The 25,805-nt window shown below is 38.1% G+C and overlaps 1 protein-coding gene across 1 annotated transcript in view; it reads right to left on the reverse strand.

The window, feature by feature from the left end:
- Positions 1-22,696, reverse strand: part of HCN1 (hyperpolarization activated cyclic nucleotide gated potassium channel 1) — a 195,480-nt gene extending 172,784 nt beyond the window's left edge. Inside the window, exon 1 of the mRNA XM_071581368.1 lies at positions 22,222-22,696. Within this exon, the coding sequence (XP_071437469.1) occupies positions 22,222-22,595 (374 nt within the window). The 5' untranslated portion in view covers positions 22,596-22,696. The remainder of the gene's footprint in view (positions 1-22,221) is intronic.
- Between the last annotated feature and the right edge of the window lie 3,109 nt (positions 22,697-25,805).

A 25,805-nucleotide genomic window follows, 5' to 3' on the forward strand; every position in this document is an offset into this window, starting at 1 on the left:
AGAAGTGTTTTAGCAATGCAATAGCTTAGTAAGCCTTCTGTCCAAATGGAAGGCCAAAGGTCTAGTAAATAACATAATAAATGTTAGTATCTATTTGCAAATGTACTCATATACCATTACAGAGCTGGAATAAAACTACAGGAAGAGAAAAAAAGCTCCAAAGCAAAAAATAGAAACAGTGATTAAATAACATCAAAACCTTCATCCACTTTTACAACCTTAATTGAACTTTCAGGTATTTTTACAGTCTCATAGTCTAACTTATTTCAGAGCTAGCTAAGAAGTTTTAGCAAGAATAGCTGCAATTTGTATGGTATAAAATGGGTAGTGCATTTTGCTCTAGAAGTGCCTAAAGGCTCCCCTGTAACACTGTTAGAATGCTGCAAACCACACTGGATATAGATAGCAGAGAGCCAGGCTCATAACTTTAGTATCTATTATGGAAACGGTGAGTAAACCCACCTCTTACACAGATTATCTCTCCTGATGAAAGATTTCCAGAGGATAGTAGTATACACCTGATTCTAAGCAAATTGCAATAAATCCTAAATATTAAATTGTCAAAGAAAGTTATTCAATAAAAGAACTGAAACTAAACTTGAGAAACCCAATGCATAACCTCTTGTTCTGGCCAAGAACATGATCTGGTCAACTAAAATTGATTTGGAGAGGTACAGAAACCAAGCAACAACAGTTGCCCATGGACTCATTAGACTTCTTAGCAACTAGAGACAGCAGTGGCTCCGCAACTATCTGTCTGCTCCATCCCTCCACTGCAACAAGGCCTGGTGCAATGGACATGTGATGGACACACCACTAGCACATCACTTCAACACCAGCCTCCTCACATGCAACAAATACCATCAATCTTGGTAAAGGTTCATGGCAATCAACAATAATAATTGTTGGCCACCAAACATTTCAGAATAATGAGCCTAGTTTTTGCTAGACTTGTACAAAGTGTATGGATCACATTACATTTCAGATATTTCTCCTTGTAGTCACCAAATGATCACAGAATCATAGAATGGCTTGGTTTGGAAGGGACCTTAAAGATCACTTGACCCCATGTATAGGGACACCTTCCTCTGGACCAGGTTGCTCAGAGCTCCTTCCAGCCTGGCCTTGAAAACTCCCAGGGATGGGGCATCCACAGCTTCTTTGGGCAAGCTGTTCCAGTGCCTCACCACTCTCACAGCAAAGAACTTCCTCCCAATACCTAATGTAAACCCACTGTCTTTCAGTTTAAATCCATTCTTCCTGTCCTACCCGTATTTGCCTTTGTAAGAAGTCCCTCAGTCTTTTTTGTAGGCTCCCTTCAGATACTGAAAGGCCACAATTAGTCACCCTAAAGTCTTCTCTTCTTCAGGCTGAATAACCCCAAAGATCTTGCTTTATAAATTCCTTTTCTTTTATGTTTACCTGTGCAATTGCTTCTGAGTTTACAAACTGCTGATCTGAGAATATCAACAATTAATTGTAAAGCATACTAAAGTAAGAGTAACAAATTGAGAATGGCATGAGAATTCCCAATTTTAAAAATGTTTATTTCAACACAAACGTAGAGAGATTGGGCTTAAGTAGCATTTGAGAGAAGAGAGTAATTGGCCAAGTACCTCTAACCGGGACTCAGAAACTTCAGGAAATAAGACTTAAAAAAATAATTCCTGTGTATCACAATGTGATTTGTATCTTACACATTTTCAGTCTTGTAATAAATATGAATACTAAGTGCTAAAAATGTTCAGTTTTATTCAGGCTGTATGTATTTTTGTTTAGCATATGATGGTATTCGCCATATCTGGCAAAAATGTCCCAATTTCTCTCTTTTTTTTTCTTTTCTTTTCTTTTTTTTTAATTCCTATAATAAGCTTCCCACTGTGCAAGATTCCTTCTCAATAATCTGGAATTACCATACACAAGGAACCACTAAATTCATGTATCACTGCTACTATAATCAATAGGTAGAGTTACTACAAACACTTTTACAATGCTATCAACCAAAGTATTTCACAAAAGTGTTCTTGGAATAAACATCTTCAAGTAATCCTGAAAATGAGAGGAAAATAAACATGGAATAATCATGAGAAGTGTCCTTGTATCTGTGGTTCATTTCTAGGCAAAGCATTACTAATTTCAGAGTGACCTTTACCTTTCCCCAGAGCTGGGATCAGTTATACAATGAAGGCCAACCAAAGCCGCACAACAACCAGCCACTCTGCCAATATAAGAGATAATGAAGAACCAGGTGTTTTTAACCTACAGTAATCCGAGGTTTAAAGGATCATCATGTACCGTGATTATGCAAAATACTCTGGAGTTCCTGATGTTGAATGTCAGAAAAAGCAGTACCATTAGGGCTAAAATAATATTGAATGCTAGGGCATGTGAGATTGTACCAGTTTTGTGTTTGGATTTTAGCCCACAATATAGTGTAAGATGATTAGTTTGTAGGAAAAACTCTTACTATCTTTCATTTAGAAATTAATCAAACATTTTCTTTTAGGAAGATATTTTCAAATGCCATTACGTTGGCCATGTTACATTTCTGTTTCAGGTGAGAAAAAATAGATGCAACTCCCTGTGTTGTCCTTCTTTGACCTGTGCAGATAAAGTAATACGATGTGTTCCTTGTGCATGGTTCAAAACATTCTACTATTTGTGTAACAGAAAGTAAGCTTGTTGTGAATCTACAACTTAGAATCTCAGAGTTACTGATTTATATAAGGTATTATAAAATGTTAGTGAAAAGCAAGGAAGAGGTAGTCTTATTAGAAAAAAATTTTGAGAATGAGGGGAAAAAATAAGACTCTGGGGACAAAAAGATCTTTCAAAACTCAAAATGAGAAGCAAGAACTCCCCATAGCCCCCTCACTGCTCAGTTGAAGCTAACTCAGTGGATCGACCACCAGATGTTATAGACAGAAGGTGCAGAGGTCACCACGGCATTGCCTGAACTATTCCTGAAACTTTTTAAATGCTCCTAAATGGCTCAGAGTTATAGTACCTCTAGATAAATAAAGTCTTCAAGTACTAAGGAAGTACAAAAACCAATTGTAAGGCACATTTTATCAAAGTTTCAGAAAATTATTTTATACAGAAATAGTGGAAAAACAAATCACACTAGTTATTACTTTGGAATTCTCAAATAAAACTAGCTCAATTCATAGCCCTCTTTCAGTGATCATTCCAACCATAATTTATTTACTGTATTTTCAAAATACAGCATAATAACAGTGTTTTTTCAGCTCTTGAACATGGTTCTGGAGCACTAGTGTTTTATTCAGTGCCACAGGCTGTCCTGGATAGAATGAACACTCTGTTCAAAACAAGTGCCTACCCAAGGAGCAATAAAGAACACTATTACTAGTAGTAATCACTGTTCATATTAAGTTTAATAACGTTAGGCACTATGAATTCTAACAAGCATTTTATTTTCCACTTTATATGTCCAATCCAGAGAAAACTGAGTCTTTAGGAAGGAAATTTCATCTCTAAGTTAATTTGCTGCATAATTTGGATTAAAAACAAATTCAGATTTGTTTGCTTCATTATTTGATGCTGCTCCCCATCAACCTCAATTTCCATGAATCAGTGTTGTTTGAGATATGATTATCCTTATGGTACACCCAGACTGAACCAACAGAAGTTCTCAGTGGTCTTATAAAGCTCATAACAGAGTAAAGGGCATCTCTAAGTCATGGAGTGCTATGACTTGAGGCTATAGACTAGTCAAGGCTTTGCTTCAGTTTGTTTTCTGAGTTTCAAGAAAGATCATAAAAGTCTAATTCTTTATTAAAAAGGAGCAAATCCTATCAGTAAAATTTCATTAAATTTTGTCATAAATACTCATCAGCCACACTAGAAACTGGAATGTCCTTGAAAAAGACATTAATCCAGATTGCTCATAAAATATCTTTGAGGCCAAACCTGATGCATCAGAGATTGGGTTTTCTGAGCTCACATTCACTCTACACATTCAGTGAACAAAGAACTGTAAAAGAATTCACAAGCTTTCCATAGAAAACTTGCTTCTTTAGCTAAATATTTTGATTGACTAGCAGATGCTCAGTGAAATGAGTGCTGACCTTCTTTTTGTCTTACCTTTAAACACAGCTTTATTTCTTTTACTTTCATGGATCATTGGTTCACTTAACAGAGAAATCAATGTCCTATATAGAACAAAACAATCTAAGTAGAAATAACAGTAATTTTAAACTTTATTATACTGTAGTGTAAACACGGTATCATTACGTCAGAATTTGATTCTCATAGGCCATACCATCTTTCTCTGGTTGTACAACTATATGATTCTTCTAGTAAGAAGGAACAAAGCTAGTCATGCCTGAAAAAATCTGCAACATCTAGATCATTATTACGATATGTTGGAAAGGTCAGGAGAAGGAAGAAAGAAGCGTGTGTTTTCTTCAGAGAACCCAGTTTTTTATCGATTGAACAGCTGTGCTTGAAAACTTTCTCATAAATCATCACTATTTTTTTTTACAACCTTAAAAGAAAGATATCCCCTTTTGTCCAGCTATCCATTTTCACTCTGTCCATCTGTTTCTCTCACAAAAGCACACATCTAGAGGAAAACAAGCTTCTTCTGGGAAAAAGGCATCCAAATTAAATATTAAATTAATTCTGCTTTAGCAAGAAATATTGTATTCAACATTCTCCATGGAGCAATTTATTGTACTCTGTCTCTCTGACCATACTAATACAAACACATTGGAATGACAGTGTAATGTCCCTTTTTAATGTTGGCCTGGTTTGTGCTAGGAAACAGATTACTTCTGCGATTGTATCATTCTTCTGTATGGATAATGCTTTCCTCATCTGAGTGTATCCAATTTTGCAAAGCTTTAAGAAGACAGAACTTTGGGGTTGGCATTGTTTTGTTTTTAAATGATAAACTATTCTCTTGAAATTGTTGATTTGTACTTTTTATGCTCCTCTATTTCCACTCTTGACAGCTTTAGGTTTATGCTAAGAAAACACAACTAAGGAAACTTTCCAAGGCTGAAATAGTCTCTTTCATGGCTGACCTCTTTTGCTTGCAAAGTGCACTCTACAGTAGAGTTTTAACAGTAAACACATCAAGTGATGAGGCTGAAGGGCAGAAACATCATTTAGTAGAAGGCTGTAACACCTTCTAAGGTGAAATCAATGTTTGTTATTCCTTTTTAATTTGAAACATATCAAGCTTAATCAACATTCAGTGACTTAGCTAGGAAACCTGCTGAAGCAGCAGAAAGGTTTTCTCTGCTTTCCTGAGTCTGGTCAGTGTGGGACGAGGGAGAGGTTGATGTTCTGAAAATTATGTTTCCCTGGTTGAATTAAGAGCAGTGCTGGACCTGGGAATCTTCCAGTTTAATGGTTTTGTTCTCATTGAGATTAAAAGTAATTTAAAAACTAACCTAATAATGAAGTTTTCAGACCCCTAGGAATCTAAATTTGATTTCAGAATAATATTGAAATCTGTTAGTTCAAGGGAAGCCATATATACTTCAGATTCACTGTATGTCCCCTGCTATTTTTAAAATAGGGATGTAATTTTCTACTTCAAAAAGAGACATTAATAAAATTCAGCAATACTGAATCCTCTTTTTTTATAGCCATAGAATGTATCTAAAATCCCATAATTTCACAATTTCAAAAAGATGTAATGATTTTTTTTCTGTTTAAACACACTTAGCTGTAGTGACCTGCAATTTTTTGCTCAGTTGTGATTCTATACACAAGACAGATGATTAGACAAATGCATCTCTCAGGAGACCTGATCAGAACCTAGTGAAGCCAATGAACAGTAATTTACTGCTTTCAAAAGACTTTGATTACAGACTTTGGTTATGTTTAAAGCTTGAGTGCTCCTAATACTAGAAAAACAAACCACACTACTATCCATTCAAGGGGACTACAAAACTAATGAGTGAACTTAAAGTAATACATATATATAAATACACATACACACACACACACACACACACATATATATACACACATGTATATTTTCAGTAAATTCAACCAATATTTAATCAATGGATATTTCATCAAAATATATTTGATTCTTAGTGTGCATGCAGCAGCTTCCATCTAAAGTTTTTATAATATTTTACATGCATTAACAGATTCATACTCAGATTTCTGAGAAATAAAGGTGCAGGAGTAAAGTTGCACTCACTGCATACAGAACTGGCGAAAGGAGAGGACAATGAGAAATTTATATAATAAGGCAATATTACTTAATAATGAGACTCTGCATTTTTAGCCAATAATCCCCTACCACAACTGCGAATACCTCTGATATTTGCAATAGCTCTTCCTCCAGAGAAACTTGTTAAACTAATAAGAGAGAATTAAAGGCTGACTTCCACTTAACCTTGGGCAAGTACAGTGCACCACTGCCAGTGGAGCTCTGATAACACATTTACACTCCCTCATCTTTACATAACTCCTCCTTTCTGAGCAACCTGATCTAGAGGGTGGCATTCCCACCCATAGCAGAGGATTAGAACTAGATGATCTTTAAACTCCCTTCCAACCCAAGACATTCTATGATTCTCTGCTTCTTGAGCCCCATTACTTGTTGAAAAACCAGGGGAGAGACCCTGTCCAGATAGCTACCAGACAGGAAAAAGTGCTGATGAAGAGTCAGGGCTCACAAATGTTTTCGTATGGTAAGAGTTGATTCTGTATTTGCTTGCTGATCAAAGGAGATATATTCCACATCATCAAGTTTACTTCTCCATCAATACATATCACAGCACAAGTTGTATAGCTTCCTCCACTTTATCCCGTCATTCAAACTGTTAGACCACTGTCTCTCAGAATTAGGCAACATTTGTGTAGGTATTGTAAGTGATTTGTTTCTGTTCCATATTACCAATCCTGAAAACAGCTGCTAAGTGTAACATACTGATTATTTAAGTGTCAGCAAATTTCACTAGTGGATCACTGTAAAATATGTATTCATATTCTCAAATTAGAAATGACCGCTTTAAAGGCATGGGAAAAAAAAGTTTGAAAGAGACAGATATAAAAATACTTCAGCTGCAAAATAATCTTGGATCTCACGTTGGAACACTTGCATTAATTAAGAATTTTGTAGTGACAGTAATTTTAAGAGTGCCATTTAGAAACATGACATTTAGGATGCCTCCATACTAAAAATTTAGAGGCTTAAATTGGAAGAAGCCTTCTGTAACTCTTCTCAACAATCTTCTGAAAAACAAGGTAACTTATCCCACACTCATTCCCAAAAATTAGAAAGCCAGGCAGGATCACTTAATATTCTCCTTTAAAAGATTTTTCGACCAATTCAATCTCTCAGTTATAAGTATAATCCTTAAAGTTTCTGCTGATGCAGAAAATTCTATTTTCTCTAATCTTCAGACGAGATGATGAGGAAGACATCATAGTTATTGATAGATTTCACATATAGAATTTGGTCAGGAGACTGGCTGTGACCACCAAAGGAGGTTTTTTGAGACTAATACCTCTACCAAAACCAAAACAAAATGAAACAAAACAAGGCTAGGACCATCAACTTGGATTTGACATATATACTGCTACCAAATACTTTATTCTGCTAATCAGAGGTAAAATTCATTCTATGTGTGTAACTGTACAAAGATCCAGGATGCAGCTTCAAACTAGAACTTGGGGCACCATTTCTTGAAAGAGCGCATTGAAGGCAAGAATGAGCACTATGTTTAACCAGGGAGGAGGAGGGAAGGTAGTCTTCAAATTTATGAAAGGAAAAATTAGAGATGTGAAAAAGTGTAAAAAACTTCAGATAAATATGAAACAAGTTGATGTACTCCATCATGAGTGTAAACATGACTGAATATTTACACTCATCCTATGTAACTACAGAGATGTACAAGTTTCTAACGCAAGACCAAGTAATTGTGTTGGCATAAATATATCAAGTTTAATTATTATTCCATTTTACATATATTTGTGGCCTATAAAGCCTATGTTTTCTTGGATATAAAAATATTGAGATTCCAACCCTTTAAAATCAGTTAAAGTACCATTTTAAGAATCATTAAGTTGTTTATTAAAATCCATGAACAACATGTTGCAGTAAAGAACTTGTTTCAAATAGTAGTAAGTGTAATTTACTTATTTAAAAACATTAATAACTTGTTTATTCTGAAAATAGCATCAGATATTAATCAGTGCTATGTTAAATCAAAATTATAAATTTATTAATTTTTACTTGGGTGAAAAAGGATTCAAATACATTTCAGACACTTTTAGAAAAGTAAAGAATGAAAGATCAAGTTCACAACAGAGCACCATGATAACTAATTAAGGTTATGTCTCATGCATCCACCATTTAAAAAACAACTTAATGCCTAGAGCTGTCATCAACACTTGTGAACATCCACTGGACTTTGCTCATCTATCTGTGGGCAGCTGAGCCCAGGATCTCCCACACCTCAGAGAGTTCATTACCCCCAAGCCAAACTGTCTCTTCAAGGAAGGTGTATGCTGCTGACATGTTCTCTTTCCCTAAATAAATATAAACTACAGCAGGAACCAAAACCTTCCTTCCAGCAAAGCCAACCAGTAAACTGGAGAGACATTCTCAGTTCTTTGCTCCATCTAGGCAGAACAACTCTGAGAGATGACATTGGTATTGGAAGTGCCTACACCAGAAGTGCTATTCAATGTAAATGTATAGGTTCCAATTCTCTCCAGGATAGGACAAAATTGCAGTGCAATTTTAACATCCATGCTGAACAATTTTAATTCCTGAGCAGATAGATGGAGGAGACATTCAGTTATACTCTCAAAAACACAGACTGAAAATTGTATTAGTATGACTACAGAGTTGTTATTTTCTTTATTTTATTAATGGAATTAATCATATAAAGTTATCTAAAACATCAAATAATTGGAAACACAGTATGCATAACACATAAGAAACGAAGGAAATTATCTTTGACAAGCTTGCTTATACCTTTCCCCATATGTATTTATTATGAACACCTTTTAGGGGGGGATGCATCCCCATTTTTCTAATTACTCAACTTGTATTCATATCTCTCTGCTAGACATTTGCCTTCCACAGTATTTAAACAGATGCAATGTTAATTTTAACATTTCTTTATACCTTCCCAATTTGCATACAGCACATTCCAGTGTTACCATCCTTTTGACAGCATAGCGCTTTGCCTGCATTGCCAAAACAAATCAGCTAATTATGCAGCTAGACAGGCCAGTGATCAGATAGACCTGAAATTCACTTGTTTAAAACAAAAAGGAAAACCCAGAAAAGCAAGCAATATAAACAAGGAAAAGCGTACATTATGTTCAGAGATGTTCTCGTTACTGGCCTAAGTAACTTGCTAGTTCTACCTCTGCTCTTCTTGTCATCTTTTCATGCTGTTTACCCTCTAATGTTCCAGCACGCTCCACACAAGATGGCCTGAGCAAAGCCTCCTGTTCTGCTGCTGCCATCAGCTCAGCAAAGGGTGGAGGATTGTAATACAAACCAAGTTTCTGGAGATGCAAAAATTCATCTCTGACATTTATGAACATTGGTCAGTGTAATGGAATGCAATTGCTGAATGGCCTTATTCAATTTGATTCAGGATAAGGAAATATAGAGGGTTAGGGGTTTGGGGTTATTTTTCAATGTAATGGCTTTAGTTATCCTTAAATAAAAGCAAACAAACAAAATCCTTAAAAATACCCAAACCAAACAAGCCAAGCCAAGACAAAACAAAACAGCCTGCAAAAAATCAAGCACTCCAGCAGATTGCCTTTATATGCAATTATGCCTTTTCTCCTTCACATACACTTTTGTCAGTAGTACAGCTTTGTTGCAATTAAAAAATGAAAGTTTATTACATTTTGTCATGCAATAATGAAATGGATGGTCAAGATCCACTTCTAAAAACAGTATGTATTAAATTTACAAACCATGTGTAGAAAGTATTTATTGAATTACAGCAGACCACTTGCCTGAAATATATTTGTTAAATATTTTGTTTTAATTTAGTCATATGAAATAGTTATTGAGTCAGTGGAAGATATTTGTAATCAAGACCTAGATTAATTTAAAATTCTATTCCATCTTCATTGAGACAGAATCATCTGAAGTAGAGCTGTTATACAAAATACATATATTAGGTAAAAGTTTTTTCCTCCACAGTGTCTTTACTCATATTTGTAAGAAAGAAAGTCACTAAGGCTTCAGAATAACATGTCAGTTTTCAATCTGAAAAATAAAAGACTAATAAAGCTATTAAGATCTGAAAATTTATTCAAACTTAACCACAGGCTTTGTTACACACTTCACCTATAAATATTTATCAGGAAAAAATAAAAAGGGAATTATTTAATAATCTGCTTCTTCACTTAATATTTTGGTAGAGTGTTTTGGTTTTCACAGATGACTTTGAAGTCTCTTCATACAAAACTTCTTTCTCCATATTCCTTAACAATGGGCTGGTCTTGACATCAGCCACCCACCACAGGTTAAGGGTTACAGGGGAAAGTGTTTGAGTGTAAGTAAAGTTGCCTGTAATTGTAGTCACTGATAAGAAGCTCTAAAATAAGCGCTCAAAGAAATGTTAGTCAGGGACCCATGACCTGAACTATAAACAACCTCAAAAATACCAAGGAAGCTCTTTACTCCCATACTGATAGATGACTGTTGTTTTGATACAGCAAAACAAAAAGAGCTGCACTTTCCATGGTGAGTAAAACACCAGATGTCCATCTTTATCTTCCATCCATATTCACCCAAAATGCAGTTGTCTAAATATAATAAATAGGTTTTTGGCTTTCAGAAAATGAAAACATTTTACTTTGGAGATCTCATAAGAGGTTTTAGCCACAAGCCAATATTCCTCAGAAAGACAAAATCTAATTTAGCCAAATATTTATGTTTCATTTTTTTGAGGACAGTGAGTTATGAACTAGTCAAACGGGTTTAAACTAAAGATGTGTAATAATTAGAACTGCCAAATAAACATTAATGTTTCATTGGTGTGGAACAACAAGAAATTAAGGATGATGAAAAATGATTAATAGAATTTTTTCTCATAATCTTAGAAAATATACTGTTCTGTAAACTGCAAATCAAAATATATATTACAACAAAAATGGAAGCTGAATCATATTCAAATTATTCTGACATACTAGTTCTGCAAATGCATAGCACCCATGGGTGACATTTTTTAAAATCAGTTTTACCATTTTAGGGCTTCTTGAGGCTGGAATTCTGAAAGATGTTCAGGCATGGAGTCCAGATGCTTACAAGTATCTAGGTCCTGAAATCCACAGGCAGATGGGCTCCTGACTTCCATCTCGGATCTGCATCTAATATCCCATAGATTTGCACACTCTGTGCAGAGCACTGGGTAAAACTGATTTTCAAAGCTGTTCCAGAAATGGAAAAGTTTGTACTGGAAACATGAAACCAAGTTAAATATCATATTCGATTTGCTCATTTTGTCAGTGGCATAAAATCAGTGTGCACATTCAATGCTAAGATCATCTGGTACTCACTAACATTTTGTGGAATTATGAGTCAGTAGCCTCAGCAGGAACATCTGCCACCATTTTAGACAGATTCATGGTACCTGCACTCCTGGGATATAAAGCTAGCTCTCCTTCCCTGGAGCAAGTATAAACTCTGTCGTGACGTGAGGAGCGAGAGTGGGAGTGGAAGTTCACTGCAGCTCTCCCATCCCTTCCACAGAAAGATAAATTTGGTCTAGCCTGTAGAGAATGTAAAAGTTGGCTGCAGCTTAGAAATGACAGAAACAACGACAGTCACATCAAGCAATGCTCGTACAGTCCTGGGGAACGAGGGGGATGGTGGTGGAAATTGCTGAGTAACACTGACAGGTTGTATAACACTGAAGGAGTATTCCTCAGACCTGTCTTAATGAGAATCATCTTTTTACAAAAGCAAATTAGCATGCATGTGAACAACAGAGCACAGCACAGGAAAACTACAGAAAAAATCTCACTTTAAGAAATAAAATTAGAGAACAGTTTAAAGTGAAGCAAGGAATTTAAAACTCATAGTTAGTACCCTTGAACAGCAATGTAAAACCAAAGATTTAATTTGATTCAGTCATAATTTGTCATACTTAATTCATATCTAGCTATGTAATACATATACAAAATAATAAAGATATTACATCTTAGATTTAATTATTTTCTACAACAAAAAGCCTTGAAATTGTTTTTAGACTTCTTCTGCCATTTCAGAGAGATCAGCCATCACAATAAATTCACTACTTCAATAAATAAACAATAAGAACATGTACAAGTCCTACTAAACTTTTCAACACCCAGCAGTATATCACTGGATTTAATATTTTGTTCCAAATTTCCAAAACACATTTAAATTAGCAAAACCCAGTATTTCAGATATTTACTGACAGAATCCATGCAATTAATAGTCTGTTTTGGTCATGTGGGCACCTCATGGTTAGGTTACTCATCTCTCACTTTTCCCACACAAGTGATGTTTATGTTTAATAAGCCATCGGATTTCAGACATTTTCAATTTTGACCCTTTTTAAATGCTCTGATTGCCTACCATCTGGCAGTGCTTACTCTTTCTAACACCCTTCCTTTGCATTACAGAAGTGTTCTCCTTATAATTATATCTTTAATTGGACAGATAAATGCAACACTAGAATTCCCATGCTGTCAATATTCAGGCCGAGAGGACAGTTTCTGCAAAGCACCTTGTTACTAGGTATATGGTAACAGTATGTTGAATTGCATTATGTTGCAATTTTCAACACAAAGCCACTAACCTGCTCAAGTCAAGGGACATAGAAAATAAACATGCACTTTTTTTTTTAAATTATTACAAGTCATTTATTTACAAACTCCAAGACACTATGAAGAATACCTAAGACCAACTACTCCTGGTTTGAACAAACAGCTCAGTATCTCCCAGTAACAGACTGTGTGAGAATGGAAAACTACGCAGCAGAACAAAAAAATTTAAAGGAAAAAAATTAATATATCATTTCCCTTTATTTAAAGGAATGCATTATAACTTCAGGAAGAGATTTGGGAGGAAGAAGGAAACACAGACTGAGGGAAAATAGAAACTGTTTTGAAGAAAATACTCTCTTAGGAACTATAACGCCCAGCTCCCACCAACCTTCGAATGCAAGATGAGTATTCCAGGATTTCACTACCTGAAAATTATACCATAAGAAATTCTATAAACAAAAGACAGAAGAAGTAAGATTCAGTATATAGCCATCTAGACAACAGTTTCCATGAACACTGGTCACAGAGCTCTGAAAAACAGCTCTTTAGAATTCTTGGTAAAGTGGGTATATGAGAAAGGTACCCAGCTACCAACTCATGAATCTTGAGGTATATGCTTGATTTATTTTACTACTTATGTTTTGTTTCCAAGTTTGTGTCTAACAGACTAATCCCTAGCTGGAAAAGGAAATTTTTTTGTTACTACTGGGCTTGTCTGGCACTAAAGACAAGGTGAACCAGAGTGACAGACAAGCTTGCCTGTTATCTTCACTGAAAAATCAAGTGCAAACAAGCCCATATGCCATCCCAAGGAACCCGTAGCCCAGGATGTGTTTGGGGAACAGAGAAGCTTGCAAGTGTCGACTGCCACCAAATAATAAGATGTTTTAGGGGGTAGTAGTACTTACTACTGGTGCCATAGTAATTTCTCTACCAAACAGAAATGATAAGTCCTCCTGGAATAAACAGCTAGACAGAAGTGATTCAAGAGCCTGACAGAAAACCTCTCACTAACCATGTGAAAGTTTGATTGCATCCCCATGGTTTTGCAGTAATACTTTTATTCCATCTCCTGTGTAGAGTCAGATAGATATTTATGTATTTTATAAAAGTTCTGTATATTTTCCATAAATTTTACTTAGAAAAAGATAAAATAATAATTTATTATTAGGATGTCATCATATATTAACCTAAATCCACATACTTGCATCCTATCAGATAATTTCTGAACGACACAGCTTTTTGCTGCAGGCATATTATAAGGAGAGATGCTTCTTAGAGGATTTGGTAAATTAGAGTAAGATACAATGGAACCAACAAATGAAACATCAATATTTCCACACTTTAGACTAATATGAGAGGGAAAAAACCTCAGTCAACCTGAGTATCATACATATAGAATTGGAATATTTGATATTGTGAGAGTACTTCTTATTTCTGTGGGGCTCTATGTACTGGAGCATTAGTGCAAATGTAAGACTCAGTGACTTTCAGACTGAGAATTAGATTAAAAAGAGTTATACTACCTAAACAAACCCCTGCAGTCATAGCAATTTTTAGGTATATTGGCTATTTTAAAATACATAATTTTAAAAAACAACCGATCAACAACAAAAAACCCCACCAAACTAGCTTTGACCATGAGCATAAAGCAACCTGTGCTTTTTCAGATGAAAACAAAATATCTTAGTAAGAATTTTCAATAAATATGACATTTTTTAGAGACAGAAACTTAAATTCCAATACTGTATAAAATTATTTATTAAATAGCACACCTTATTAGATAATATATACACATAAGGAACATAGAAGTTAATAAAATAAGATTGAAATCCTGTTCTTTGCTTCAGTTGTGGGAACTTCACCGGCAAAAATAAGGACAGTTTTGGGGTTTGTTAAGCATTTTTTAAAAAATATGTAATGGAAACAGAATGCAGTTCTTTTGCAATTAAATAAACATTTTCTGAACAGAAGTTTACTCTAGACTTATTCCAATTGCCCTATACTACAAGGCAATAAGATTATTGAAAAATACCATGCAGCTTGCCTGAATCTGACTATCATCATATTAAAAAAAATTAGCAGAGATTTTGTAAAAGCTAAATGAGAGTGTCCTTGAGGTAGTACTGACATTGACTCCAGCTGATATAGTTTTTGGTCATTAACATACCTTACTATGTGTCTAGAACGAGCTCTCCAATAATTAGAGCTGAATACACTACGATTTTTAAAATTAAATCATGCCTTTGGGAAAGAATCAGGGAATAGACAGCTAAAGGACTTTCAAGCAATTAACGAGAACTGTACTGTCAAGTTAAAAATTAAACATTGCAAAGTAGGTTAAAAGTTTCCTCTCTCAAAAAAAATGTATATTGACATAGAAAACAGTTCTCAGGCATGGTGTTGAGTGAAAACTGAGGTGGGAATGGATGCCTCTCTTATTTACAATCAAATGAAGTAATTTTCTCTACAAATTTTCACTCTATACTCCTCTATAAAAACATTATTTAGTCATCATATGCCGTCAAATTGAACCTCTCAAAAAAGGTGACAAAGTATAATTAAATATTATGAAGTCACTGATTTTAGATGGGTAGGCAAAAATCCAGAGCTAAAGACTCATATGTTTTAAGTGACCTCTGAATTCACATATCTCTATTTCTCTATTTCTGCTACTCCAGGATGAACCACCAGAAACTGAGCCACTCAAATTTTAACCTGACTATATAGCCACAGGAAAATCAACAACAACAACAACAAAGGACCTTAATGAACTTATTGACATTATGCATCTTTCATTTATATTTAGCAGTATAGTCACCATAGTCACCGAAACCCCCAACCAAATCCTGAACCCAAACCTTCATTCACTGTTCCTTGCTTTTTCACACCATTTGATGAGGTAAGAAACAAAGTCCCAGAACACATTTTAAAATGTGTAGCCATGCTAAAATAACCAATTGGAACAAAAGAATCAGAACTTTTCCCCCACAGGCCCAAGCATGATCATGATCTTATGAGATCTGATTTTGATAAGTAGATATACATATACCTATACTTATACCTATACATATACATATCACACTGTTTTTCCTCTCTGCAGTCAAACAAAAAATCAGAAAGCAAGACGAAATCTCATGAGATTGACAGTTCCAGGTTAAAGTTTGACTCCTATGTAACTTCCCCAAAACATCATTTTTTAGGAATTCTGTAACATTTTGGGTTTCTTTTATTTTGTTGCGGTTTCTTTTTAAACATATCTTAAAATCATGATGAACATATTTGCCTTTATTTAGATTGTGAAGAAGGTGTACATCACAAAATTAAGCATCTTGTAGAGAAAACATGTATACTTACTCATAGGCACTTGCCAGGGATCTTCAATCTTCAAAATTTCCCAAGTTAAATTAAACATCATGAGTATGTAACTACCAGCAACATCATGTATCCATTAAAACTCAGAGAACTGAGTAACTAAGTTACACTCCTTCACTTCTCCACTCTAAAGTTTATTCAATGTTCAAGTATGTAACATGATAAAAGTGTGAAAGAAAATGTATTAAACAGACTGTTATCACAGACTAGAATGAACATAATGAAACTTGTCAAATGTTTAACACAAAAGCGATCTCAAACTATGCATTAGTATGCTACATTATCTAGAGACAAAAGGATGTCTTATCAATAAAATAAATCACTTTTCTTGTACAGACATAATCCTTCTCACATGCCCTAGAGGTCTGGAAGGTCAGTGGCTGCTGCACCAACCTCAGGTGGACTTTACTGGCTTGCTTTTGTGGCTCTTGAAGGAAATTTCAAAGGGAACAAGAATATTGGCCCTCATTAATCCATAAGCACAAAATACATCTAAGCATACCCATTTTCTTTCACACATCCTTACAACTGTTAAAAAAAGGCCAGTAGCTAGCTTTAGTCAAGTAGATTTCATAACAAATGAATTGGTGATTAACAAAGACGAGGCATTATTCAATACAAAAAATTATAGGAACTGGATATGAAAAACAACCTAATGCATTTCTGGCCTACATTCTACATCAAAGCATTTCCAATAGAATACTTCATTGCTTATTTTTGGTCCTGCTTTTTAAACATCTAACTTCAATATTTGTTGCTCCAGTTTTACTCCATTACTTGTATGTAATTTCCTTCCTCTTTCTAACATCCATTTATGCATTTGAGGACCATTGCTGTATTTCTCTTGGGCCCGCTTTTATGGCAGTTGCATTTTACCTGGGGAACTATTATGAAGCTTAATATATAACTTAATGTCAGAGAATTTTCAGGCATTATAAATGCATTATTTGGATTAATGTTACAATTTTTTCATATTATGTTTTGGGGCATTTATGTAAGTAAAGTGCAAAAATTGTTGGAGAGTGCAGCAAATAAAAATACAAACACTATTAATAATCCTTTTAGTACTAAACAGTGCCCCATGTTTAGCCATATGCAATGAGTGAATATTCAAATAATAGGAACAGTTGAAGTGTACAGTTTTTCTTTACTAGAACTAAAAGTCATAGTCATCACAACAGTATCTGAAAACAGTATATGAAAGATAGCCCTAGCTAAACTGTGCTTCAGTCATAAAAACATATAATTTTTTAATTGTTTGTACAATGAATGTACAGCATACAGTTTAATTACAATCCATGACTATCAGTTTATTAGTAAATAATTAAAAAGTCTCAATACTGTAACAGAAATTCACGACAAATCCTGAACAACAAGAATGAAATTATTACCTTTAGAATCCAAAATTACAGATATTTCATACTCCCACACTCCCAGTGACATAATGCATCCATTAAAACCCACACTAATTTGTATCTGATCTATTTAATATAAACCACCATGATTTATATACATCTTTTTTACATATATATCTATCAATTACATTTAAGTATGATACAATATATTGTCTTCATCACATATAGTATTACCTTTCAACTCTATTGCTCTGTATAAACCTAAGTATGTAACAGCTCACAAGAAGATAAATCTCATTAGCTTCAAAAGAGACATTAGAGACGTGACAAAAGAGAAGGACAAAGTGCTTACCCTAAGCTCCTTAAAATGCAAATGCTAGGTGTAGGGAAGACTGGTCCCAAAGAAGAACAGATTTTAAACCAATGCGTGCACAGGTTTCAGAAATATGATTGTAAGCTGCACATTAGACATGCACAGTCTCCCAAGTTAGGCTGACTACTGGTGGTCAAAGACAGGCACAAATGTTAGGGGAAAAGTAAAAAGAAATTAATTCATAAAGCAAATGTAAGCTCAAATGTTAGCAAAGAACAAAAGCATAATTTAAAAAAAAATAGTGAGGCACATTAATACATGGCAATTGTGACACAGTTTGACATGCACTTGAAAATTTAAGCTGCCCACGAGTATGAAAATATGAATGGGTTCTACAAAACAGCACAATATAAAAGAATGGGTTTTAGTAGCAACAGATGGCAAAATAGTCTTCAGCACTCCAAAAATTTACATGATCCCTTGAATCTGTATAAAAAAAGGTTTTGAAACTGGAATGTTACACAAGTTAAAAAAAAATCTGGCATACCTTTACTATTCGCTGTGCTCCCAAATTTTCTGTCCAAGTTTTGGAATTAATTCCACTTTTACTTTATTACTATCAATAAAATATGGCTTTGAATTTCTTGGACACGCATGAAGTTACCCAGAGAGATAAAATGACAATAGTTTTTTCTTACTGTTGCAAATTAGTTCATACTTTGTGTTCATCTACACCAGAACAACACCTTCAGCACTGACTTCACTACTACTCTGACACACACCACATCACAGTCTTGCTTCACTGCATCTTGACGACAATTATAATTTTTGTCCCCAATTCCAGACAAGGGCTGTTGCCAAACATCAAGCTGACTACTGTAACCATTCAAGTGCAAAGGCTACATTTACACATACATGTATTATTTCTACCCAGTCTGTCTTGTACATTGCTATTTCTGGTCAAAAAATGCCACTCTGGTAGTAACTCTGTTTTCTTTGTAGGTTGCTGGCTATGGATGCCGTCCGTAGCTAACAAACTCACGATTTCCATGACAGCACAAGTTTCTCTGTGTACACATGGACAGGGAGGGCGGGAGACACTATAGGGCTGGACAAACAGCCCACACACATGAAAGCAAGCATTAAAGAATCTTCTGGTGTGGAGGACACTGCATAATTAATCAACTGAAAAGTCAGCCACATACATTTCCATTAACACCAGACAGCCTTAACACTTAAAAATCACCCAAAGCCCATATCCACCACTACTCTGCCATGAAATAAGTGAAACCTATGTGACAGCAGCAGAACCACGTACAGGTGTGCCCATCTCCTGCTGGCTTTGTGCTGCTTTCATCTGTTGGTTGCATGGCCACAGGGCTGGACCAGTGATCTCTCCTGCAGGCTCATTCTACCACACCCGAGAATGGAGGCACTTGGTATCTTACAGAATGCATACAGAACTTCAATAAACTCTGACTGATAAATTCACTTTTGTGAGTCATGCAATTACACGGAATTGTTGTCCAGGTTCACAGACACAGTCATCACAGCTGCAAACAGATAACTGAGGCCTTGTGCTGGGTTTGATGTGCATTAGGTGCTCAGTTTACATAACAGCTTCCAAATTACACATTAACCTCAGAAGCCTGGGAAAAGACAACCAGGATCAAAATGGTTCCCTTGTGGAAAAATTATGTAATACTTATTGAATTTAATTCTCCAAGGGTGTATATGCCTGATGAAGAGACAAATCTTCCCTGAAACACAGGCAGGAGGGAGAGCCATAAAACTAAAGAATAAGTCCCACAAAGACTCAGGCAACAATTCACAGAGCACCGAATTTAGAGACACAGCTTCTACACTCTGTTCATACCAAAAAAAGGGAGAGGAGAATATAGGGACGCTGCCCACTCCTCCAAATGTCACAATAAAATATTGCTTAGTGTAGACAAATATACTTATTATTAAAAAAAAAAAAAAAACAACATGAGAATGAGGTCAAGAAATAAAGCCAAATGCTTCAAACTCTCCCAAGAAATGCATACAAGCATCCAGAACTAGGAAAAAGAGGAGGAAAAAAAAAGGAGTCCGCAGGAGCCTGTACCAGAATTTTCTCACATTTTGCATGGTTAACCCAATATTGTCCTAAATGTGCCTATATTTAAAGTTTACTGGGATGCCTGTTCTCATATGTGCCACAAACACCCTAATAATAGCTGCATTTACAAAGGCACTTTACATCTTCTCACTTGGTACCATAAAATATTCAACTTTTTACCTTGTTAATTTAGTAGAAATTTTCCCTGACATATCACTATCAATACAGTGATACTGGAAAACCTCTGTCTCTGGAAATTTGAAAGTTTCTCTAGAAACAAACCTTACATTGTTACAAAGTAACATGCAAAAATAAATGAAGACAACTTCATGCTCACATACACGTTTATTCTGGCACTGAGATATTTCTAGGAAACACTTGCTAGCATTGCTGTAATTCCCAAATAACAAAGTGAATATACTATATAGTACAACTTCCCACATTCCACACTGCCACCTGAAAAGAATTGTATCATTATACAGTGGCAATTATTTCAGGAGAAAAAAACAAAAACATCTCGTATTTCTCACTGAGACTGTCCTACTAGCTAAACAATTGGGTCTGGAGCAGGCCACATCATCAAAATATGAATAATAGACAATGAACTTTATTTAAACACCAAACAGTTCCATTCTGAAAAATAAAAATAAAATCCCCAGAAAGTACAGTTAATTTATGAATATTCATACAACAAGCCTGAAAAGTATGCAGTGTTGTTTATTCCTATTGAAAAAAAAATAGGGAAACATATGCTACAAGCTCTAAAACTTCCTACTGGAAAAATTAGGACAGTATTAGAAGATATTTCTGTAACAAAACTGAAGGAACATACCTACTACCTATTTCACACAACAGCCTAAAAAGTTACATGCTGCAAATTATGATGAATAAGCTCCTACTGCTCAAAACATTGTTTGAGTGTGCAACTGGCTCAGAAACGAAGCTTCCAACAAAAGAAGGCAAATTGCTCACAAGAATAATCTCATTCATTTTAATGGAATCCTCATGAGAATAAAGTTACTCATGCACACACACGGGTAAGTAAGAGGCTATCAGACCCTCCTAATCTCTTATGCATGCTACCACAGCAGCAGATGTGACCTGCTGCATCCCTCTCTGGCTGGTACAAAGGGAGTGGGTGGGTAGTTGGCTCTCTACCCTCGTAATGCACCTGCTAAAGCAGTTGAGCTGGCATGCAAGAGGGTAAAAGGTATTCCAGGTAATGAATAAGTGCAACTTACTGCCTTCTGGGAACCAGGAGAACAAGCTAGGATTGGAAGCATCATTTCAAGTCATAACTGAGCACCGTCATGCTCCTCCACTGCTGTAGTTGTACTGCTCTTGGGCTCGACTGCAAGGTGCTAGTACTGCTTGCTGCGTAACACCTCACTTCAAATAGTCCCACATAAACTTAGACTTTGAAAGTATTGCCTTCTGTTCCAACAGGAAGAATGTTCCATTTAATCCAGTTTTTCTTGGAGGATCTCTGTAACTATTGAACATTCTGGATTTTCCTTTATTAAAAATGGTCTCCAGTGTAATTCACTTATCCTATAGACACAGGTTGTTCAATTCAAGCTGTTGATTAAAGACGCTTAACGACACTGACAGTTCCTCAGCAAATATCATGGAGAGTGTTACATTTACAACGGCTTAGAGCCAGATGACATAAAGAATGCAGAGAAACAATCCTACACTTAAATGTAATTCTAAATGTAATTCTAATTCCCATTCTGCATCCATGCAGTTTACTGTGAAAGCAATGCTAATGTGGCATCACATTTACCTCAGTCCCTATGAAAACACAGTTTCTCACATATCACCTGGATAAACTTATTTTACTGTAACTCTGATCAAGATGCGCTTCCTTAATGAAACCCCTGGAACAAGTGTTTACGCTGGGTGCTCAAGGAAGGGCAGGCGTGTGCAGACACCCAGACATTTTATTGATGCTGATGCAGCTGTGTCACTCCCCGCCGAGACTCACCTCCTGGGGCAGAGCCGTGCCCGACGGACCGCGGCCCCGCGGCGAGGGCAGACCGGGACGGGCGGATGAAGAGCTATAAAGCCCTCCATCCTTCCTTAGGGTCTGCAGGCGGCGCCCCAGCCGACGCGGGGCCTACGGGGCCGTCCCGGGTGCAGCACTCTGGAGAGCGCCGGGCTCAGCCCAGCCCTTGGCGGACCCAGCACGGACCGCGCCGGCTCCCAGTCCCCTCCCCGCCGCCCGGTCCGGCGCCCGCCGAAGTTTGCCCCGGGAGAGATGCGAGGCGGCGCGGCCACCGCGCTCCTGCCCTGAGCCCCGCGCTCACCTGAAGTCGCTGTAGGGGTGGATGATCCAGAACCCCGCAGTTTTAACCCTTTCCTGCTCCTTCTCCACCGCCTTCTGGCTGCCGAACATGCGGAGGGAGAATTTGTTGACCCCCGGCTGCAGCATGGAGGTGAACTGCCGCTGCATGAAGCCGTACTGCCGCCGGGGTCCCTCGGCATCCTCGAAACCCACCACGGGCTCCTCGCCCCCGCCGCCGTCCACTTTGAAGCACACCGAGTTGCCATGCTCCTTCACGCCGCCGCTGCCGGGGCTGCTCTGGGCTTTCTCCGCCGGAGCCGCCGGCTTGGCTGGGAAGGAGTTAGCGCTGCCATCGTCCCGGCTGCCGGCGGAGGAGCTGCGCTTCCCAGCCTCCATGCTGTGGGGCGGGCGCGCCCCAGCCGCGGGAGAACGCGGGGAAGCCTCGCCGCCGCCTGTGCCCTTCAGCGGCGCGGCTGGGCTCGGCCGCCCTGGGCTGGGCTGGGGTGGGTTGGGCTGGGCAGGGCTGGGCTGGGCAGGGCTGGGCTGGGCAGGGCAGGGCAGGGCTGGGCTGGGCTGGGCTGAGCTCCCGCCGCGCCGCCCGCAGCACCAGCGCCGCCAGCCCCGAGAGCTCCGCGCAGGGCGGCACCGCTGCCCCGCGCCCGCCCCCTGCCGGCGGCCGCGCCGCCCGCCCGCCTGACATTGAGCGCCCCGGCGTCTTTGCGGGGCCGCGGCGCCCGCGGCGGGCAGGGAGGGAGGCAGCGAGGGATGCAGGGAGAGTGGGGGAGGAGCCGGCGGGGGTGGGAAAGGGAGGAGGGGGCATGGCCGGCTGCCCTGCGTGCGCCTTCCGCAGGAACACAGAAGCGCGCGTGGGGGGATGTTTCACCTTGGGCGAAGCAGGGGGCAAGGCGTGGGGCGGTAAGCGTGCCTGCACAGCCCGAGCGGGAATAGTGGCTGGAAGTGAGGCAGAGCGGAGGGTTCCTTGGCTCTCCTGCCCCTTGGGAAGCCTCTGTTTCTCCTCAGGGAGCAGGCAGACTGGGAGAGAGCAAGAGGTGGGGGTCTGCCTGGTCTTTGGGGTCGAGTGTTGGCACTGGAGTTCACAGAGGCGTTTTGGGTTCGTCCTGCTAACGGTGCAGTGAGCGTCCAACACGGGAGAACATCGCTGGAGTGTGAGTGAGGATGGAAGGCCGGGTGTTGAGTGGCACTCGTTTTAACACACAAAACACATTACTCCAGTTAGACACTCCCGCCAAGCGGCTTTTCCTTATCCCCGAGTCTTAACGCTGGCTGCAAACACGGGGCCGAGCGCATGAGCACAGGGACATGCGACATGTGAGATGCTGCGAGCACAGCTGGAGCGCAGGGGGATGCAATTCCCACCGGGAGGACTGTGCTGCCACGGGACACCTGCCTGTCTCCCTGAAAGGCGTAAAATGGCAGGTGTACCAGACTGCGAAGACAACCTTTTCACTTGTTCCAAGAGGTGATTTGGTCTTTCTTTCTGTATGAACAGGAAACTGGAATCTGCCTTCAATTCGCTCCATCTGACATTTAAGTACATAAGTTATATTTTAGAAGCCTCTAGGAGACAGAGAAAAGCTCTTGGTCAGAAAGGAAACTTGTAGCTCCCAATATTCTACATATACTCTAAGGAAATAGAATATGCATTGTCTTCAATATCTGTACACATATTGTCCTAATCATTGGGGATTGTATTCCAGGAGCTGTGCCATGAGATAGGAGCCAAGAGAGCATTTCTGCCAGTGGTAAGGAGCTGTTTACATATCAGGAGTGACGAGGAGGGCCTTAGTCTGTGCTCTGAAAAATGAAAGATACCGATATTTACCCTTGAATGGATGAGTTTGCTATGTGTACCTGAAAAATCAAAAAGATGTATATTACAGCATGTACATGTAGGTTCTGTGCTTTCATTTGGAACAGATATGACAATGAATATGATGTTTTTCATACATTCTCAAAACATCATTTTGCACATTGAAAGTATAGTAGGAAAGAATTAGTAAAGTCTCACAGGCTTGACTCTAGCATTTTCAATGATACTTTTCACTTAATTTTTATCTACTTTGTCCTTTACACAACAGATGCTTAAACTTAAGACAGAGATGTGCAAATCTGAACACCACAGTACAAATCATGTGAATTGGGGAGCTGTATTTCAAAATGGGATCTGTGGGGTTTCCTCAGCAATTCCAGCTCTAACAGGATGTTTATACCTAGTGCATTCAAACACACAAGGTTCCGATGATGTTAATGTCTTTAGAATGAAAGATTTTAACTTCATAAAAGAGTGGAAAAAGATGGCAAGTATAGGTGCACCAAGATGGATTGCTGGAGGCTGGGCAGTGACTAGCATAGGAAGGAATATGCTAGCAGCATGATTCGTTGAGGGCTGACATACATAAACCTTTCCCATCTGGAGTGATACTTTTCTGTAGGATTTTATCCTAAAACAGTGAAGAGTGTGCACAGCTGCTAATGGCTCATGGACAGCTGGTGATATACAAAAACCTCTTAGTGTTTTATCCCCAGATGATGTCCGCCTCCTTCCCTTATCCAATGTCTGTCACCAAATGATAATTAAAAAGTAAGACATTATTACTGTTTTGCAGCTTTCTGAAAGAATTAACTCACATCATATTTGACAGAAACCTGCAAATGCAACGGATGAAAAGGCTAATGCACACAGTGCTTTTCCACATACTCACACAGTTTACCACATCAGCAACTGTGGAACTGACATTTTCCACATGTCAGTGTATAAATGTTGCAACCTTAGAGTTTTTCCCACCTCTTCACATGTTGCTTCAGAGAACTTGGCAGGCAGTCCTTGACCTGAATGGTCTCTCCCAGCATAAGCTAGGAACGCAACAACTAGTCATGTACAAGAGGAAAACAGAGTTCTAATGGAGTCAATCAGAACAGTGAAATGGATTCATTTGCAGCTGTAGTAAGCAGATTCTGATGTACATTAATTGGAGAAGCGGTGATCGTTGAATTAATGGTGATGGTCCTTCTTTTATGAATGTCAAAAATAGTGCACAACAAGAACAACCAACTTCTTCTTTGATGAAACTTGCTTTTGCTTTTATTTAATATCTCATTTGTCAGTGTTTATCCTGCAAGGACTGTAGACCTACCAGAATGACCAACCCTTCCTAGCTTTCCCTCTTTCTACAACAGAAGAATCTGGAAATATGCTTTTTCCTTGGTGGTATTGTATAGATCTGGCAGTGGTTTATTACGTTAAAATTCAGTGTAATTTAAGAGAAGTTGTTAATGAAAATAACCTTCATTACCTGTAACACATATAATTCTCCCCATGCTTCTCAAACACACATATATATAAACCATGCAGGTACATATCTCTTGGTAAAACTGATATTTGGAATTTTTTGCTTCCTCTGATCAAATATTAGATTTTTATAATTTTTATTTCTCTTCTCTGGGGACACGCCCTTCTCACGGGGGAGAAGCTTGAGTGCCCTCATGAGGTTGAGAGCTATGCTGGTGGTGGTTTGTGCCACTGGTAGGATCTCCCATGCCAGACTGGTCTCACCTGAAGGGTCAGACAAAGTGTGTCCACGGGCA

The sequence above is a fragment of the Pithys albifrons genome, chromosome Z (assembly GCF_047495875.1).
Source record: "Pithys albifrons albifrons isolate INPA30051 chromosome Z, PitAlb_v1, whole genome shotgun sequence".
In the NCBI taxonomy this organism is placed as follows: domain Eukaryota; kingdom Metazoa; phylum Chordata; class Aves; order Passeriformes; family Thamnophilidae; genus Pithys; species Pithys albifrons.